This window comes from Mus pahari, chromosome 12 (genome assembly GCF_900095145.1).
Source record: "Mus pahari chromosome 12, PAHARI_EIJ_v1.1, whole genome shotgun sequence".
Taxonomy (NCBI): Eukaryota; Metazoa; Chordata; class Mammalia; order Rodentia; family Muridae; genus Mus; species Mus pahari.
Window position 1 is genome coordinate 83,687,884 of NC_034601.1, and position 20,901 is coordinate 83,708,784.

General features: G+C 48.8%; 1 protein-coding gene across 2 annotated transcripts in view; it reads right to left on the reverse strand.

Annotated features, from left to right (window-relative positions):
* Runx1 (RUNX family transcription factor 1) overlaps positions 1-20,901 on the reverse strand; it is a 92,429-nt gene that overhangs the window by 57,474 nt on the left and 14,054 nt on the right. For both annotated transcript variants that reach the window (XM_029544766.1, XM_029544765.1), the window contains exon 3: positions 7,273-7,377. In XM_029544766.1, coding sequence (XP_029400626.1) covers positions 7,273-7,377 — 105 coding nt within the window. The remainder of the gene's footprint in view (positions 1-7,272; positions 7,378-20,901) is intronic.

Sequence of the window (20,901 nt, forward strand, 5' to 3'; positions counted from 1 at the left end):
CTGCTGTTGATGGGTAGTGTCATGATGGACTGCTGTTGATGGGTAGTGTCATGATGGACTGCTGCTGTTCACAGAGACAGAAGCATGATCCTTTCTCTCACATTGCCCCAGAGAAACTTCTAGGCCTTAGTCTGAATTCAGGGAAATCTTGATGCTCACAAAGCTCTTTTAGGTCTAGTGTCCAACAACTAAAATAATACACAGGAAGGGATTCTAACACTCCTTAGAAACACTTAGACACAGTTATTATTAATGCTTTTAAGAACTGCTTCTCTAAGTCTCTAGGTAGTTAAAGAGATTATCAGAGTGGGAACTAAAATACCGGGGTGAAGCCCCCAGAATCTCCTGCTTAACCTGAAATGCCTTCAGAGGGAGAGAACAGACACACAGAGTGTCACCCTTAGACCCTCTCTCTTTTGCTTTCCGTCTGGGGGGAAGGAAGGAAAAAGTCTCCATTTTCCTACTGCCCATGATCCTGCCTTGAACTGATGGATATATCTGATATCTGAACACTCTGAGGACCTGGGAGGCATGTGGCACGGTTCCCTGTGAGCACCATGACCGGCCATGGCAGCCCTAAGAGCACACACTAAGTGTCCAAGCTTTACCTGGGACCCTTTGCTAAAGGGAATCCCCAATTAGACACCTGCCCTCAGGGCTGCTCTAGCAATCTTGTTGGAAATGTACAGGTTTTGCATTATTCCTGGTTTATCTCCCATTGACTCCTGGTCCTCGAGCAGACCCCAGTGACCCCTAGGGCCGATCGTTAGCACATGTAGCAGCAGGCGGCATTGGGAACTCCCTGGGAAGCAACTCATACACCCACCCAAAGGAAGACTGACTCCAGTCAAATGTCTGGGGCAGCTTCAAACCTATAGGAAAACCACGTGTGAGTCACACCCACACGATAAGCCCTCCTTATCAGAGATACGGCATCACAATGCAGTGAAGCCCAAATACCTTAGTCCTCAGAAGCAGACCTAGGTGTGCAACATCTGGATTCCTCAGCTTCCATTCTGGCTGATTAGCTGGGTGACCTTGGATATGCTTCTTAATTAGCTTTTGCTTCAACTACCTTAACTGTTTCTCCCAAGATTTTATAAATTAATATGCCTGCAGCACTTGGAAAGGTGCTGGGCAAATAATGAGTACTGTATAATGTCAGTCACTATTATTAGTAACTCTTCTTACCCAGAGAAAAGAATATCTTGAAAAAGATCTACACTGCTTTCCATGTTAAGAAAAAGCCACAAGCACCCATTTCACTCTTTTCTACTGGTCTCAATTTTGAGTCCATTATCACCATATGCTTACTGGTGTCATTCATGCATTTTGCTTTTTCATTAGAAATAATTCATCAAATACAAAGGTTTTGTTTAATATACATGCATGCATACGTATGCATGTAAGTTCTTTTTCTTTTTTCTTTTTGCTGTGTCCCTTCAAAATCAAAGAAGAAAATTATCTTCATGAGGCTGAGACACAGTCCAGTCAGTAAGGTGTTTGTTGCCCAGGTATGAGGAACTGAATTTAGATCCTCGGCATCCCTGTCGGAAAGCTGGGTGTGGCAGTGCATACCTATAACCCTAGCACTGGTGAGGTCAACACACAAGAATCCTGGAGACTTACTATCAGTCGATCTAGCCAGAATTTCAAGTTCAGTAGGTTCCAGGTTCAGTGAGAGACCCTGACTCAGACAAACAAAAGGACGGAAGGAGAGTGATGGACGAAGACATGTGACATCAACCTCTAGCTTCCAGGGGGAAGTGTTCTAGGGGGAACACACTGTGGACACACCTGCACAAATATGTGTGTTCCGCATCTCACACACATGTACATGCATGCACACACGCATGTAGAAGAATGTGCATTTACTTATAGTCCCAAGGCGACTTCAACAAAGCTCTCTAAAAAGCAGTTGGCTGACAAAGAGGCCCTTGAGTTGATCCATTCTAAGGATAATTTCATCTGGAAACGATCAGTTGGTGCGTGTGAAGGTTTGTAGATGCTTGGCTCAGGGAGTGGCACTATTAGAAGGTGTGGCCCTGTCGTAGTAGGTGTGTCACTGTGGGTGTGGGCTTTAAGACCCTCACCCTAGTTGCCTGGAAGCCAGTATTCTCCTAGCGGCCTTCAGAAGAAAATGTAGAACTCTCAGCTCCTCCTGCACCATGCCTGCCTGGATGCTGCCAAGTTCCTGCCTTGATGGTAATGGACTGAACCTCTGAACCTGTAAGCCAGCCCCAATTAGATGCTGTCCTTTTTAAGAGTAGCTTTGGTCATGGTGTCTGTTCGCAGCAGTAAAACCCTAACTAAGACAAAAGTTGGTAACAGGGACTGGAGTATTGCTGTGATAGGCCTGACCATACTTTTGTTAGGGAAAAATGTAGATTTGGGGACTTTGGATTTGGAAAGCAGTGGAATGCTTGAACTAGGGCTTAATGGGCCGTCCTATTAGGAATGTGGAAGACTTCATTGCTGAGAGTGATTGGAACTGTGCAGACCTGGCACAAGAAGTTTCAGTGGAGAAGAATTTCAGTGTATGGCCTGGAGCCTGTTTTTGTGGTATTTTGATGAAGAATATGGGTGGCTTTTGCCCTTGTCTGAAGAGTCTGCCTGAGGCTAAGGAGAAGAGACTCAGATTAATTGCAATGACAAAGGAAGTCTAGAAATATCCAGCAGAGACTTTGTTAAGTCTCATGTAGAGCATAGCAAGCTTAGAAAGGAAAAATATAAAATATATGGTTTAAATATTAAAGGGGCCCCAGGAAGTGGAATGGGGCCAAATCCTATATTCTAGGAGATAGCAGATTAAGGGAGTAGGACTTTGGGGCAAGATCCTACCCAGCTAAATTTAGATCTAGGCATGGTGGTACATGTCTTTAATCCTTGGAGAAAAGCCGAACAGATCTCTGAGTTCAAGGCCGGCCTGGGACAGAGCAAGTTCTAGGTGAAGAAAAGTTTAAGTCCAGGTGTGGTGGTACATACCTTTAATCCCAGCATCGATAATGTAATAGAACAAGGGGGGCGTGTTCCAGCACCAGCAAGCAGCAGAACTCAGCAGTTTGGGCTTAGGCTTTAGAGTCAAGAATAGAAGGGGCAACTGGGAAAATTGATGCCCGTGAGCTAGAGCTACAAAGTTAGCGGTGATTAAGAAGAGACCAGCATCACTGAGGTGAAATCTTCTGGGAAGTGTTTTCTGAGAGCACAAAGAAGCTGCGTTCCAGAGATAGCCAAGGTTGTGCCTCATGCTGCAGTGGTGTGAGAGGCCATGGAAGGCCATCAGTGAAGGTGAAGTCTCAGTTACAGCTGATGTACCAGGACTGAAGGGGTCATGCAAAGGATCTGAGGCTTGGGCCTCTGAACCTGTAAGCCAGCCCCAATTAAATGTTATCCTTAAAAGACTTGCCTTGGTCATGGTGTCTGTTCACAGCAGTAAAACCCTAACTAAGACACTGAGACCTGCACCCCAATGGTTCTGAGATTCAGGGAATGGCTCTACCTTGTTCTCCTCACTGTGAGTCTCAGAGCTTGAACAGTGACTGCCAAAGACAGTTTTAGCAGAGAGCAGAAGCTGTCGCAGACACAGCCAGCATTTGTTTCTTGACCTTTTTGAATTCTAATAAAGTCTATTCCACAGGTCACAGATACCTGACTTCCCAAGACTCATCACACATGGGTCGAGAGATGGAGTTTTATATGTTTCTAGAAATAGCAAAGCAACATAACCCTACTCTTAAAATTTTGTTTGTGAAAAGAAAATCCTTTTATGGAGCAGGGGCTGGTGCTAAGGAGATTACTCAGTCAGTAGAGTATCTGCCACCCAGGTATGAGGACTCACGTCCTCGAGTGTAGTTGGCTGAGTGATTTGGTATGTCTGCACTAACCCCAGTGCTGGAGAATAGACACATACAGGTCCCTGCAGCTTACTGGCCAGTTAGCACAGCTCAACAGATGAGCTACAGGTTCACAGAGAGAGACCCTGTCTCAAAGAACAAGTAGAGAGTAGAAGACAATGATGTTGATGCTGACCCCTGACCTCCACATGAACCCTAAACACACACACAGTACACACACCCCCATACACACCCCTCACACACACATACCACCATCTTTGTAGTATATCTTCTATCACACTATCTTCCCGCATGTTAACAAGTCATCAAATGGTCTACTTAATGCCTGAAAACAAAAACACTCTTCCCTCTGAGGAACTGGATTCCCCCGAGCTCATTGATTTCTGTATTGGCTGGAGATGTAGAAGGATCCCACGGACTATGTGAAAAGCAAGTTTTGACTTACTCGGGGGCAGAGGGTTACTGGGATGGCCAGTAACCATCTAAACTGCAAAAGGCTGGGGACTCTCTGGAGCACACAACCCTACTACAGTACAGCTTCAGTGCTGACGACCATGTCAGTGTGGAGGTTACCTTGTGCCCTACAGGGCAGCCTCAGAGCTGGGTCCCACATGAGAAATCATGACAGTCAGCCCACAATTAAACACAAAGATTCCAAAGGTGAGAGAGAGAGAGAACTTATAGGATGTGAAGTGCAGACGGCATGGTATGGATGGACAGATGGACAGATGTGTGGTCCAAAGTCAGACAGTGAGAAACTCGCCCTCGACCCTGTGGCTTCATCATCCTGTTTAAACTCGGAAAAGTTGCTTCCCTTCTGTGGGGCTGATTTTCCTTTTCTTGGAAGGATCAGAGAGGTTCTTTCTCTCTGAGTCTTTGATTTCCTAAAGTGAGAGAACTTAGCAATGTTGCTCAATGTGGCACACACTAGGGTTCTTGGGCCAGACTCATCCAGAATTCATGATCCTTCCTTAGTGAGGGGTGGGACAGAGCTCCTAAATCTAACATGGCTGCTTCAGTCTGGCCGCCCTCAAGGGCACAAGGCGGGGTGGGGGGTTGTGGGGGTGGGGGCTCACTTCTTACTGCATCAAAAAGTGACAGTGGGCAGAATACCAGTGGAAATGGTCACGGTGCTACGAGAACTGTTATGAGATGTGGTGGCACAAGCTGTGACCCCAGCACTCGGGGTCTGGGGAGGCAGAAGCTCAAAGTCTGCCTGATTTACATAACAAGTTCCAGGCCAACCAGAGTGACATAGCAAGAGCCTGTCTCAACTCAAAGGACAAAAATAGATTAAAAAAAAATTAGGAAGATAATAGTACAATTAACCACTAATGGTCCACTGTTCTTCTAAGTTATAAAATGGCAGAGGCGGCAAACGCTTTATCCAAATACTTGATCTGCACATCAGGCAGGCAGCTGTCCCAATATGGGCGCCATTCCCCCCCCCCCCCCGCCATTTGCTTTTTTAAGGCTTAGCTCTTCCCTCACTTCTTTGGAATGTTTCAGAAAAAAAAATACGCACAAGGTGAAAGCCTGTCTTTCTCAGGTGTGGAAGAAAAAGGAAAATAGAAGGCTTGTCATGGGTCCCCATTTTCAGCTGTTTCCTCCTGCACAGCCATTGTTTAATCTGTTCTGGAGGCAGCAGCTGCTTTAGAGAACCACGGACACCTAAAGGAGCCATCCTATGAGCAAGTCACCCTCAGCATCAGTCTTCCTAAACCTCGCCCCTTTTCCTGGCCCTGTGCTAAATCATCACTTCAGCTTACTTCCTCTCCAGTCCCCTGCACTGGGCCATGGCCCTTGGATGTTCTGTCATGCTTACAGAGGTTCTCCTCTTCAGTGGCCAGACTGTCTACTCTGCAAAGCCAGGGAGTGCCAAGAGGCTTCCTGGGCTGTGTGAGGACTGTGTGTGCTACCGTGGTCTGCTGTTCACACTCTAAAGAAGTGGGGCGTGTTATCCAGCACAAGTCCCAGAGTTCCCTGAACCCGATCGCAGCTGGTGGGCAGAGTGGAGGGAGCTGCCCAGCCCAGTGAGGGGAGGGGAGGGCAGCCAGGGTGAACACTATGCCCTGTGGTATTTCTGGTGATTGTGGGTGGTCTCTGTGGGTTACTGCTTCAGGGAAATTGGGGAAATGGAGGCAGAGAGGTGACCGGTTCTAAGGGTAGTTCAGATACCAGACGTCATGACCATGACTGCAGGAGACGCTGCCATAGCCACAGTGACCACTGGATAGCCTCGGAGATCCAAATTCCCAAGGGCTACTACCTCAGAGCCCAGATGAGATGCCCGTGTGGACAAGGCTGCCTGTTGAGGGAACTACCTCAGAGGCTCAATGGAACTATCACATTGAAACGAGGGGTTGAGGCAAGGAAGCTCCACAGGGGATTCCTGACATTCCCTAAGCTCATGCCCTGCACCGGACACCTGACATCATCTAGTTAAGTTTCATAATGATGCTGTCACCTTCACATACATTTTGTACAAGAACCTGGGGCTCTGGGGGGCTCTGAGACTTCCCAGGGGCTGAAAGTTCTTTCACTGTGTTCTAGGGCCCCTGTTCTCAGTACCTTCATTCTTATCAAATAATCTCTCTGCACCATAGCTTCTGGGTACAGGAGGGACCCCACTTTTTCACATCCCAGCCTCTGAGGGTATCACTTCCCAGGGGTCCCTGGCATGGTTTGGAGGCTCTCCATTCCAGGTTCATCTGCCTACAGACTTGGAACTGTGGCGCAGCTGCAGCTCCTGGGCTGGGGGGGTGGCCCTGGAAGAGTGTCACTCCCGTGTTTACTCCAAGATAGTCCTTAAGTCACTCTGAAGACATCTTTCCTTCAGACTAAACAACCCCACTCCTTTCTAAACATCTCCACACAGAGTTTCGGGGGATTTTGGAAACCATCTTTCTATATTTACTGGTTTCCCCCAGTGCTCTTCGCCCGGCTCAGGCTCTATTTTAAACAATCCTAGAATAAGATCCGTTCAAGGGAAAAAGACAGGATGATTTTCACAGATTTCATCTCTGGCCTTAACAAATTAATGCAAGCATGGATGGTAAGCCAACTCTTCCTGTCCACTGTGACCTTCAGGTCTTCATTGTCACACCCTGTACTTGGTCAATCATCTATCCACTGAACGTTGCTGTATATGTGAGGGTCTACTCCTTGCCTCAGAAAAAAAAAAAAACCCAAAGTGTTCTTAACTCACCTGAGTTGGTCTAATTTCCCTTTGGCGTGTAAGACCGAGCTTTAGAAAGAACCCAGAACACAGAAACAACGTTCGAGAGGTGAGAGAGTTGACCTGGGAACTTCTCCCGTCTTCAGGACAGAGGCGGAAGCCACAGAGACACTGGGAGACCTGGTGGGTCTTTGTGTCCACCAGCCCAGACAGTTACCAGCCCCAAGGGGGCTCACTTACTTCGGGGTTCTCGGGGGCCGTCCACTGTGATTTTGATGGCTCTGTGGTAGGTGGCAACTTGTGGCGGGTTTGTAAAGACGGTGATGGTCAGAGTGAAGCTCTTGCCTGTGGAGACAGGAAACAGAATAGAACGTAGTGAGGGGTGGCCTGAGCATGTCCCCATTGTGTCAGTCTATGCTGCGCAGCCCTCAAGCTGGAAAGGTGACAGAGCTGGGGCAGGAGGACTTGTTCGCCTGGTACTCCTAGGTTTTGTTTCTGATCTGGAATGCACACAGTGGGTTCACCAGGTGGGTTCACCAGGTGGGGCATACTGTGTAATCATGTAGCACACAGTGGGTTCACCAGGTGGGGCATACTGCATAATCACGTAGCTATAAGTTAATCATTAATTACCAACAAGATCCGGGAGATCAGAATTTACTCCCACATCAGGACTTTGGGAATTGACAGCTGGGACTCATAGCTATCCAGTCCTGCCCTCCCTCCCTCCCTCCCTCCGTCTTCCCTGCATATCTGCAAAATCCAGGTAAAAGAAGAAGAAAAGGCACCACCCACACGTTTTTCTCTTTACTCTGTACTTCCGAGGAAAAGAGAAGACCGACTTTCCGGGCCCAGGGGTAGCTCAGTGGTTAGGGTGGTGGTCTAGCAAGCATGAAGCCCAAGGCTCTATGACAGCATTGTATAAACTGGGCACAAGGCTGCACGCCTGTAATCCCAGCACTCAGGTAATGGAGGCAGGAGGATCAGAAGTTCAAAGTCATCCTCAGCTACTCAGTGAGTTTGAGGTTAGCCTGAGCTGCATGAGTCCCTGTCTCAAAGCAGACGAGCAGACCAACCAAATCAACACACACTGAGTTTCTAAGTGTGAAAACATGATGTTAGCATTCTGTTTAAACCCCACCCCACAGTAACCTGGCAACAGCCAGGTATGCTCCTTCCCATAGTGACCTGACAAGAGCCAGGTAGGCCTGACCCACGATAAAAGGGAGCTGCTTGCCCCTCCTCTCTCTCTTGCTCTCTTGCTTCTTTCTTGCCCTCTTGGGCTCTTACCTCCCCCCTTCCTTCCCCGTTTCCTTCCTCTCTCTCTCTATGTGGTCATGGCCGGCCTCTACTTCTCTACTGTCTCCCTCTCTCTGCCTTTCTCTGCCTCTACTACCCTCTTAACTCCCCTCCCCATAGCCCGAATAAACTCTATTCTATACTATACCATCATGTGGCTGGTCCCTCAGGGGGAAGAGATGCCTTGGCATGGGCCTCCCTCTCCCTCTATACCTCACCACACCTCCATAGAACATATTCTTATTCTCTATCTTTTTTATAAACACAGCACATGCTACGTTAGACGTTATTCTCTGCACCTATTAGAAATTGATGGTTGATGTTAAATAGTATTTATAAATACCTGATAACTAGATGCTACAAAAGCATGGCTGCGACCGGACAGAGCAGGGGACATAGATAGGACAGACGAGGAAGGCTTCAGGGGATTTTGGTTTAAATTCCTGATGCTTGACCAGACAAGCCACTAGATCTAGACTTCCCTGTGTCCTTGTTCAGGCTTGGTGTTCTTGCCTGAAAATTGGTTCAGGCAATTTTTCCAAAGCAGAAGGCCACTGAGAAGTCCCCCGAGAAGACAGCCTATAACCACAGCAAGCAGCACTCCCCCTCCAGAGAACAGTTCCCAAAAGATCCCTGAGCCCCTGAAGTTTGTCTGCTAAAGTCTCTCCCAAGGAGAACAGTAGCATCAGGCAAGGCTCAGGAGGAGGCTCTTGTGCATCTTAGAGGCCCACTGGACCAGACAGGAGTGATTTCTGGAGACTGGGGTTCGATGGCCCAAGACGCTCTGTACCCGAATCCCTCCCCAGCTCCCCTAGAAGGAGGCTGCCCAGCTCTGGGCACTTGCATCAGACACCTGCGGATACACCATCAGGGAATATTCCATATGGTTTTCTACCTTAGCGTCTAGCAGATTGGAGGGATGGTCCACAGAAGCCGAGGGTGGATATGTTAAGAATGGTGTGTTGATGTGTAACCTGAGGGAGATGCTCATCGTTCTCTGTAGCCTTCGACTGTGTAAAGGCAGTCCCTTGGGGCCTGCTGCTGTTAAGGCAACCTCACAATGGACCTCCCTTTCTCAACAAGCACACATGATGGGCAGGCAAGCCCTCGGTATCATCAACATGGCATCCTAGAGCCAGTTTCCAGAATCTTCTCTCTAGAACCCTCCCCTCTTTCTGCAGCTCGTGACCCCAGCCAGCTCTTTAGCTAGTGCCTCGTGACTCTGGGCTTTCTGGGCTTTCTGTACTCGCCACAACTTCTCCAGCCATCCAGATTCACTCTCTCAAGTCTTCCCAACTTCAAGGCCCAGCGAGTGAGTCGCCCGCTGACCTGCTTCCCAGGTGACCTTGACCTGCTTCCCAGGTGACCTTCCCGGAGGGAGAGTTTGCTTGCGACTAGCCCCATAAATCACTTTTCACCTTGATTCATTAAGCCTTCTGCTTTGACAGCATTTGTGACGTCCAAGCGTAATCTGCCTGGGGGCAGAGCCCATTTCTTCAAAGCCTCAGAAGTGAAAGGAGAACAGGAAGAGGCTCTCAGGCACTGGAAGATTGTAAAGCCAGAGGGGAAATGGGAAAAGGACCTTGAAGACACCAGTGACTGATAGGTATATAGCTTGGGCTTGGTCCTGAGCTCGTCTTGGTATGTGTGTGTGTGTGTGTGTGTGTGCATGCCCATTTGTGAGGAGAGTGAACAGACAATGAGATCTGGTGCCTCTCTCTAGAGAGTTACAAGAGTTGGGTTCTCCCACATTTTTGTCTCTCTGGGTCTCAGTTCAAGCTCACAGATCTCTTCTGACACTGTCTTCTGAGCCCGAGGCAGTAGGATGCCTACAATGGAGCTTGTAGCTCTGTGACAGCTCAAGGCTGTGGAGTACTGTGGCATCTAACATTCTCCAATGCTGGTTTCAGCCATGGCTTGTCTGAAATGCATCATGAAGGTCTCTAATGATGTCTTCCAAACCTGTGACTATCTAGCATGCTGTCCCCATGCACAGAACCATGTCATCTGTTGCTTTCGGCTTCGGAAGTGCAAAGACCTCAAGAACACTGAGTTCGAGCAATCTTGGGGCTGATGCAATACAGTGCTATGGCTTAATGCACACAGATTCAGTCTCTTGTTGTTCTGGAGGCCACAAGGCCATGGTGAAGGTGCCTGTAAGACACCTTAGGTGGCAATGGGGGCGATTGGCTCCTTCCTTCTCCCCCTCCTGACTTCCTGAGATTTTCATCAGCATTGACCTTTTGGAGGCGATGCGGTCTCAGTGCTCCTGTCACTGCTTCTACCTTTGCATGCTGCCTTCTTATGGTAAGGCCCTTGTCTCTGAATCTCCCGTCCTTAGAAGTTGTCATGCATGAGCTCCACATGAAGGCCCTCATACGTGAACTCCACGTGAAGGCGATCATACATGGGCTCCACATGAAGGTCTTCATGCATGGTCTTAACCTCACTGCACGGGTGACTTTTCTAAATAAGAGCATGTTCTGCGATTCTGGGTGGGTGGGGACAGTCCAGGCACATTCTTCATGCTGGCACAAATACAAAGCACGCCAGGGCTCCTTTCATAACTCTGCCTACAAGGAGGAATCTTGTCTTCACAATACAGACATGTTTAGGTGTATGCGGAACTCACAATGTTTCCCGCACATTCCCACGGAGATTACTTCATCTGGTTGTCAGGAGACCCGGGAAATGAGCAAGATGGATTTTTACCTGTTCTTTAAAAAGTGCAAGGCAAAGACTTAAACAGGTGATGTTGGGGTCTCAAAATTCACTCAGCTCAGGTTGGCAAGATGTGTCAGTGGGCAGAGGGACTTGCTGCCAAAATGGACAACCCAAGTTTCTCTCTTGGGATCCAAACATTGGAAGGACAGAACTGACTCCCACAAGTTATCCTTGAACATCCATAGATAAGCCACAACACACACACACACACACACAAATACATAATACATACAGACAGACAGACAAGACATAAACTATTAACCACCTCCCTTCACCACAGAGGGAACAACCCTAAACTTTACATTTACGACCTTTGTGTTTCCACCATTTCAAACATGCATTACAAATTTAAAACTTTAAAACCTGGGCTCTAGGGATAGAACTCAGGACCTCCTGCTTGTGCAGCAGGGATTTCACCAAATGAGCCACCTCCCCAGTCCTGGTGAGAGCTTTGAGTACAAAGACGTCTGCTTATGATCTATAGACCATGGTGACTTCTTTATCACCAGAGAGTGTGACTTTTTCCCCTGGTTCTAACCTGACCTCCATTCGTTTGTATTTTTCCAGTTGGGTTTAGCACCGTCCCTGACGATGGCTTCCAGGTAGACAGAGGCACATCTCAGCGCTCAGAATTACAGGAACCGCATGCTCTGCTCTCCACCCACCCAGGCCCGTGGTTGCTCAGACAAGGCCCTGCTTGGCCAGCACCTGCAGACGTGGGAGCTAGGGCCTCAAGCACACATGTGTTGTTAGCCAAATTCCCTTATTAAAATGACCTATGGGCTTGGTATTTTAAGTACATGGGTGTGGAGAGTGAAACACTCTCAAGTGTTTTTCTCCTCCGTAACTTGCAGCCGCCAGGAGAGGAAGGACTCACAAGGGACCGACCAGAGCAGAACCAGTCAGCAAAATAACATTGGACTTCCTGGGCTCTTTTAGGATCTAAGGCCACAGAGACTGGGCTGCCCAAGACTTCATGTTCTAGTCTGCTGCCTGATGGGAGACCCCACTTTTCCCAGAAACACTTGCTGGCCAGGACATAGATGGCCTTGGTGCTGATCTGGGGCACTGCCTGGAGGCAGAGGCTTTTGGTGGTAGAGGGGCAAGCCGTGAGCCACAGAAGCTCTGAATCATCCAGCCAGTGGGCGGGGCGACAGAGAGAGGGAAGCATCCGAATCTTCATTTTGCTCCTGGTACTGAAGGAACCCGCAGTATCGCAGTATCGGCTGCAGTGGATGACTGTGATCCCGGAGGACCGATATTTGACAGGAGTGACAAGAGGGCTGAAGGGAAAGGGAAGGAACATCAAAAAAGAAAGTCCAGGGGAAGAAGGGGATCTGGACTCACCCAAGCATCCAGAGACAAAGCTTGCTCGGAAATTCCAGAGCCGGGAGAGGGCTAAGTGTGAGCGCTCAGCAACCCCGTATAGTATATCTGTATTCGAATCCCACTCGTTGCCTGTGCAGTCCCACTCACGGGCAACTTTCTTACTGTCTCAAGGCCCTAGCTTTCTCTTCTGCAAAATACAAGGTGGTAACAGCTCTCGTGCCTCAGCCTTTTCATGCGGGCTAAAGGAAATGAGGAACAGAAGGTCAGGCACCCAGCAAATTCTTGTGAAAAATGTCAAAGACATGACAACCATTCCACAAAGCCCCAGAGATCTGCTGAGGAGGGGTTGGGAGGAGCCGCCCAAGGACACCTGATGGGGGGAGGAATTGGGGAAGAGGAGGACCGCTCAGCAGGTGACAGAGTTGCTGCTCAGACTGATTTCAACTTGAACTTGTAGTTCAGGGCTGCACCACCATCTGGCAACCCTTTGTAAGGCATCACAGCAAGGGGCTGATCCACTGTATACACAGGCCAAGACAGCAACATGTGGCATCTCCCTCGACGCCAGTCTGCCCATCCAAAGGGCAGAACAAAATGCGAACTGCTTTATTTAGTTGGGAAGAAGGTCACAGGGTGAGCCTTTCTGAACACTTGCTGGGGGCCTTATGGCATGCTTTGCAAGGCCAGGCAGTTCCAGGGCCTCGGGGGCCGGGCTCAGTGGTGCACACTGACAGCCCTGGGGTCTAATAGGGCATTAGTAGGACCCTGCCTCTCTGTCTAGCCTGAGACACACTCTGCTTCCCCTTGCATGTAGCAAATGACTAAACCGCAGGATCAAGATACTATAACACTGTATGCGACTTCCCCCAGGAGGGCTGAGGGCAGGAAGCAGAGTAAGCAAGAAGGTAGCTGAAGATCGCTGCTTGCCCAGGCTCTCAGCATCACTATGTTCCAGCTTGACCCCTGCCCCCGCTCCAGGCCAGCCGGGTCAGGGCTGACCTCCAGTCTCTTGCTGGGAGCCCCCCGCTGCCCTTCTTGGCCTGTAGGTGGGCTGCTCTTTCCCCACCCCCACCGCCAGTCCTCAGTGGCTCCTTAACTCTCATTCTCCTTGGTGTAGGTTGGGACACATGAGTCATCTTCTCCTTTTGGGGACTGTTTCTGGGGATGTGAAACTTGCCCTTTGTCACGAAAAGGAAGATTGTACATGCAAAGGCTCTTCTGCCCCGGGGATGTGGGGTAGCCATTTTCCTTAAGCAGTACCCGGAACACCCGACTCCTTGTGTCTCTGTGAGGGAACCTCCTGCACTTTGCTTCTCCAGCCACCCAAAAGCATGTGAAAGGAAACTTTCTTTTTAAAATGTTGCCTTTGAAAAATCAAAACAGCCAGGGAGGGCTGGGAGGGAAGTCTGCTCTTCACAAATTCAGGAAATCCCCGAAGATTCTCAAAGGTTGCGGGACTGTAGATTATGCCATGTCTAATTCTGGGCACAAATAACTCTGAGCTTTGAAATGCATGCACCCAGGCCAGCAACAGGGCTTAGTGAGTGAAGGCCTGCGGCCACGCCCAGTCACCTGAGTTCAGTCCCTGGCACCTATATTGTAAAAGGAGAGACTGGTTCCCACAAATCGTCCTCTGAGATCTACACATGTGTACATAAACGTGCATGCCTACACACACACACACACACACACACACACACACACACACACACACACGGTTGGGGACTTTTCCCCTAGATTCCAGGGATGACCTCTGTGTTTGCAGGATATTCCCAGCATGCACTTGGCATTTTCACCCTTACTTTCACACAGGTGTCTATTAACAGCTGACACTTATGTGTGCGTCCGTTCCATTTCCCTTCCTCTTCCTATTTCCACCGCGATCTGTTGACGGTAGAGTTGCATGACTTACTTAGGGACTTATGAGCAGGACACAACCCATTTGACTTGCACAGCTCCTGTAGGCTGAATGATGTTCGTGCAAAGAGCCCCTGTGTCCAGCTGGCCTGACCCTGTCCCGTCTGTGTCCATGTAGGCAGAATGCAGACCAGAATCTCTGTTCTTGGCCAACGTCCAAGCCTCAAGAGCCTAACTGAAAACTTGAAGCACAGAACTCAATTCTCCATAGAAACAACCTTTGCATGGTTGTGCGGAGTGACCGGCAGTTTGAGAATGAGCTGTCTACTTGGAGATTGGGAAAGCCATGTGTGACATTCTCTGGAGTTCTCCGGAAGTGACTCAGTGGAGTCCAGGGGCTGGGCTTGGACCCTATTTGTGTCTTTTGTTCTAATGTTATTTAAATTAAATAGAGCAGGGAGGTTATACCCCACTTTAATCCCAGCACTCAGGAGGCAGAGGCAGGCAGATCTCTGAGAGTTTGAGGTCAGCCTGGTCTACAGAGCGTTCCAGGACAGCCAGGGTTACACAGAGAAAGCTTGTCTCAAAAAAAAAAAAAAAAAAAAAATCAAAGCCAAACAACATAAAAACAAAAAACAAACAAACAAACAAACAAAAAACAAAAGAAGGGGGTCTGATGGGATGGGAGATCCTCAGTAGATAAGCTGCTGGCTGCACAAGCATGAAGACCTGCGTTCAGATGCCCAGCACTTGTGTAAAACGCCAGTGGGCAGCAGGCACCTATACCCCATTCCTGGGAGCTGATACAAATGATTTGGGCGGGTGTGGGGGGGCTGCCAACCGAAATGGTGAACTCCAGGTTCAGTCAGAGACCTTTCCTCAAAAAAGCAAGTGTTGAAGGAGTGTGGACAGCAGCTGCTGCTTCCACACACACCTGCACACACATGTGCACACACAGCACACACACAAACTTGATAAAGTGAATCAATGAGTTCTGCCCCTGCCTGGGAAGCATGGCTGTACTTGGCATGCTGGGTTGAAAACAACCTTAGGGAAGAAATGAATGCAATGGGTCCTGTCTCTGTGTCTGAGGGTCCGGCCCACCACCACTCAAACATATAGGACAAAGATTCGGCATCTGGTGTGAGGCAGGTAGGGTAAAATCATTCTGAGGTGACGAAAACTAGATACAGGAGAGGAGAGAGTGGATTGCACACAAATGGTATTCCTGTGCCCATTTTAATAAGGCACAGGGATGACTATAGATCCTGCCATCTTATGGGAAACATCCTGAAATTGGATCAGACACCTATATCGCTTGCCCACCGCACCAAAGCACCAAGAAAGTCCCTGGGACTCTGCTTTCTTTCCTCATGCTGCATGTTCTCTCCTGTCTTACTCATTTGGAATCCTAGCCCCACATTATCTCAGATGACTAGCCTGTTTTTAGCCCAGACATGCACAAGAGTCTCTTTAGATTAAGGCCGCGTGCTCTTCGGTCCTTCCATTCAGCAATGTCTTTCGTTGATAGATGCCCAGATTCCCCAGGCTGTGCTGGACTATCTAGCTTGTATAGGGGCCACACAGGGAAGAAGCCTAAAGTGGCTTCCCAAGGCTGCTTGACTAATCCCCCTGAGGCCTAGAGCCTTGTGCACACAGCATCCCGGGCTGGAGCAGCAGGGAGTCTGGGAATGGGTGTGGACATCCAGAAGGGAGGGGAGCATTGGGGTCTGCAGCTCCTGCTCACCAGCTTCTTGGACCTCTGCTGTGCTGAAAGGAGGCAGGGCAGGGGGGCTGGATGCTAACAGAAGAGAGGAAAGCTGGAGACCAGCCTGAGGTGGGCGCTAATGTCCCCTGGCAGGGACACTTGCTCAATGGGGGTATTTGTGAGCTCTCCATGCACAGATCTGAGGCTGCCTGAGAGGAGACTTGAGTTAGGTTGGTCTCTGAGCATCCCAGAACCCCCAAATTCCCTACTCTGCACACTGCAGTCTAAGTTTGTGCACCGCATCTATGTGGCGATGTACGTCTCTGCCAAGGATCTGTTGGCTGCTCGCCAGGTCACTGGCATCACACCTAGTGCCCAGGATGGATATCAAGGCCCTTAAAGCATCCTCAGCCCGCCCTATGCCAAGGCCACCAGAGCAGGCCACCCTAGTATCTCTTGGTTCCTCAACAGGCAAGGTGAGCCCCAACTCCCCCAACAAATGCATACTCTGTTGCCTCCCTCAGGTTTCAAGAGAGCTGGCAAGTTCCCTGGGGAAGCCATCTGACCTTCACTGGGTTACCCACAACTTGTATTTGCCCCTGTTGCCCCTGTCCTTTGTCACAGAGACGTCCACGCAGAACAGTGAAGGCCTGCTTCACTGTCACCCCTCATGAACCCTTGACCTTGAGAACACCAGCGGACTCATGATCCTCTAGTGCTAGCTGACACAACAGGTGCACAACAATTGTGCGATGATTCAAGGAATAGATGAAGGGCATGGCAGACTGAGGCAGGAGGATCACTGTGAATTCCAGGCCTGCCTGAGCTAAACAGTGTTACTCTGTTTCCAAAAAAGCAGAAGAGAAGAATGAATGAATGAATGAATGAATGAATGAATGACTTCAGGAGACGGGGTAAGCAAACAAGACATAGGGAAGAGAAGTAGATCGTGTGTGCGCAACACACAGTGCCCAGAAAATGATTTGTTGTTTTATTACTGTTATGCATGCATTGATTTATGAATATTTGTGACATCTCCACTTTACCAGGTCCTTAGCAGAACAAAGGGTTCCTTGTCATGGGTGAGGGGCTGTAGAAGAGGGCAACACCTCCCCTAACTTCCTGTCATCTCCCCCACAATTCCACACTTCAGTAGGAAGAGCCGCCATGCCTCTCATCTCCTAAGTCCCCTCATAAGCTCACCATCTTGCTATTATTATTGATTATTATTAACAACCCTGTGAGGCCTGGGAGAAAGGCACCACCATGCCCATTACACTGGAGGAAAAACCAAGGCTCGCACATCTCAGGGTGTCCTGAGCACTTCTCAGACTCCCTCACTCTGCCTTCCAAAGACCCGCCGAATCATTCTGAAAAGATAAGTGTTTCTGTGGAATTGTGATGAATCAGAGGAATCGGGTGGCTTTAGTGTGTGACCCAGAGTCCAGGAATTTGGCCAGAATGCAAGACAATGGTGCAGCAAGAGGCGGTAGCCGACCACAGTGCACATCAGCTCTCTGGGTGCTCTGTCTCCAGAGAAGACCCACGTGTGAGCACTTCCGGTGACACGGGGTGGCCTGAAGGACCGTCCGGAGCCCGCCCGGGTCACACAGACATAAACCTCCCCTAAGTTTGGGTGGAGATAGCAGTGACCACTCGGGAAGAATGCGATGTTGCCGGGTGCCAGCCTGCACAGCTCTGCTACGGGACAAAGGGATTATTCTGCCCCATTGTCGAAACGCACTGTTTATTGTTAAAATACACACGGGAATTAGAAGGGGCATGTATGAATCATAAATATTTGCATGCTATTAACGGTTGGACAAAAGAGTTAGACGGGCTAAGTTGGGAGAACTTCTTTTCCCATGAAAAACAGTGCTTCATATTACAGTCCATATTTAATTTCCTCTCTCCCATTGCTAATCTGAGATCTCAGTGCCGGCTGAGCATAACCCTTTCAGGCCCTCAGAGCTCCAGGAGGCTGGCTGGGCAGGAGGGTAGGCTAGGAACTTTCTCTCTCAGAAATCCACAAGGAGCCACAAGAAATGGGTCTATCAGTGACCCTGTCTCCTCTGGGGATACTGTCCCTGCTGAGACCTGACCCAGGGAAGGCATAACCTAACCAGTATCCAGGCTCCTCCTACTCCTCCCGTGGGCAGAAGCGGCAGCGAACCTACAGGCACAGAGGGAAGATGTTCTGAAGTTCCCCACCCTCAGGCGAGGGGGGTAGATGGTGTCTGCAGATATTTCAGGTTGTCACCAAGAGAAAGGTGGGGGTCGCTGGCATGCTGTCAAACATTCAACCACGCATGACACAACCTTTCTCCAATTTTCCCTGGATGGAAAGGCATCCTCAAGGCCATGGGTGTGCTTCAGTGTCAATGGGAGACATCCTCTCCGCTTCTCTGTTAAGAAGATGGTAAGGTCTACAGTCTAGAGTTGTTAAACAGTTAAGCAGGGCTCTAAGGAGTGGGCGCCTACCTGCCAGGCAGGAATTGTCCACTGAGGGCACCGCTGGGCAGAGCTGGGGGGATATCATGAAAGTTCATTCATCGGGGCTTCTGGACACGTTTTTATTCATTTACTATTTCATTTTTTTGTTGTTGTTGTTTATTTTTACACACAGTTTCTTATACACCAGTCTGGCCTGGAACTCAACATAAAACCAAGGGTAATCCTGAACTTCTGATCCTCCTGTCGTCTCCTGTCTCCTATTTTACTCAGTGTGAATACCAGGAATTAAAATTTTCACGGATTTTTTTTTTTTTTTTTCAAGGAAGGAAAGGAGCGGAGGGAGGAGGAGCAGGGGAGATAGAGATCTAACAGCTCCGGAGAGTGTTGGGTCAGCTCCGACTTTCTCCAGTCCTGGAAGGATTAAAGTTTTAGAATTGGTCTTTGTTGGGGGTGGGCGGGGCCATTATACACATAATAGGGTGTTTAGCAGATCTCTGGCCACTCCTCTAGCCCAGTGGGTGACAATCAAAAACATCTGCAGACCTCTTTAAATGTCCCTTAGGGGTCAAAACTCATCCCCGCTGAGACAACTAAGCAAGAGGCTCATCAAAATTGGTCAGTCACCGAAAGAGAGTGAAGGGGACCTGCCTCTTGGGTGGTTTAAATACAAGGATGAAAATGGGGCCCTTACTGCATGCAGGTTCTGCAGACATGTTTAAAAAGACAAAGAGCCTTATGAATGACCCAGGCTCAGATAGCTTCTCATTAGTAAGAGACAGAAACTGATAGAGGCTGAATATACTCCATACAAACATCTCAAATAGAAATAAAAATGTCTGTGAAGACCCACAGCCAGGACTGTAAGCAAACAGGAGTCCTTCCTACTTCCAGATGGTCCCTCCCTTCTTGTCTTATCCACAAAGATCAGACAGGGATGCTGATGGATTCTATACAACTCCTTCCTTTGCATAAGGTGACTGGATTAGAGGCACACAGTTCCCTAGAGAACACTGGCCAGCCCTCCCATTCTCTGGACCTGAGCCTCCTGGGGTCAGGTGTTGGAGTTTGGTATGACTGGGCCCATGAGTTCATGAAGAAGGTCTTAAGTCTCTAAAAGCAGGGAGTACTTTGAGTCAGATAATTTGCCTCCAATTCACTTCCATCTTCTCTGAGAGGCGTGGAGTTTGCGTGGCTTCCGAGTGTTTCCTTCTTGGCTTAGGAAGCCAGAGGAAACATGCTGGGGCTCCAGCACTGCAGCCTGAGCCTGTCACTGGAGACCACTGGGATTTCTGTACACTCATGGGGACCCATGTAGCCTGGCACACTAGCTGGAGAATATTTGGGCATAGCAAATAAAGTTCCCAAACTGGATAGGCTGTCCAATATAGGCTAATAGAGGCTGAGCTGTGAGCTGGGACCCCCAACACAGTGCAGAGTAAAATTGGACAGTACCATTAGCTCCACCCTCCACACAGCCCCAAACACGTGTGGATGTGGGATTTGCTGCAGAGCCATGAGGACATGAAGGCATTGCCTGAAACTCACTAGTGCGTGTTTACAAACACAGGCATGAAGTGACCAGCTAGCTTACTGTTTCCCACCAGCTCCCTGCCAGGCGGCTGGCACGCTGGGACATTTTCACAGACAGCTTGCTCACCCATTCTTGTTAATTGCTTGACTGGGGCTTCACATGCAATGGTGTAACCAGCTCTACCTCAGTCTTCAAGAACATTTTAGTCCAAGAACTCTCTCAGTGAAAGCAGAGGCTCCTCTGCCTAGCGGCCCAACAGAGCCTACAAACAGCACCCCACTCCATGTCCATGGGTCCCCTGGATTCAAGAAGTTGCAGATCACAAATATCTGTGGGGAGATCCATTTGTATTGAACACATATGTGGACTTCTTTTATTTTTATTTTTTTCATTATCATTCCCTAAATAATACCACAGCAACTATTTATGTGTAAGCGATATTCTGTTAGCTATTGTAAGTAATCTAGGCATGATGTAAATTATGTTAGAGGGTGTGCTGAGGGATATTTACAAAGGCTGTGCCATTTTGTATAAACGGCTGGAGCAGCTGCAGATGTCTGAATTGAATGGAGGGGGTTTCTGGACCAACCTCCCATAGACACCTAGGGTAACTCCACAGTCATTCTTAAACACCCCCTACTGTTCTCAGCTTGTTTTATAATCATCAGCAGGGAGGAGACACTCACCAGACATTACACCATCTCTCTCTGCTTCAACAAGTAATTTTTCTTAAAAAAAAAAAAGTCCTGAAACACAGAATATATTCTTCTATAACTAGCCTACTCCCAGTACCAAAAAGAAGGTGAAGAGGAGGAAGAAGAGGAGGAAGAGGAGGAGGAGAAGAAGGGAGGAGAGGAGGAAGAGGAGAGGAAAAGGAGGAGGAGGAAGAGGAGGGGAAGAAGAAGAAGAAGAAGAAGAAGAAGAAGAAGAAGAAGAAGAAGAAGAAGAAGAAGAAGAAGAAGAAGAA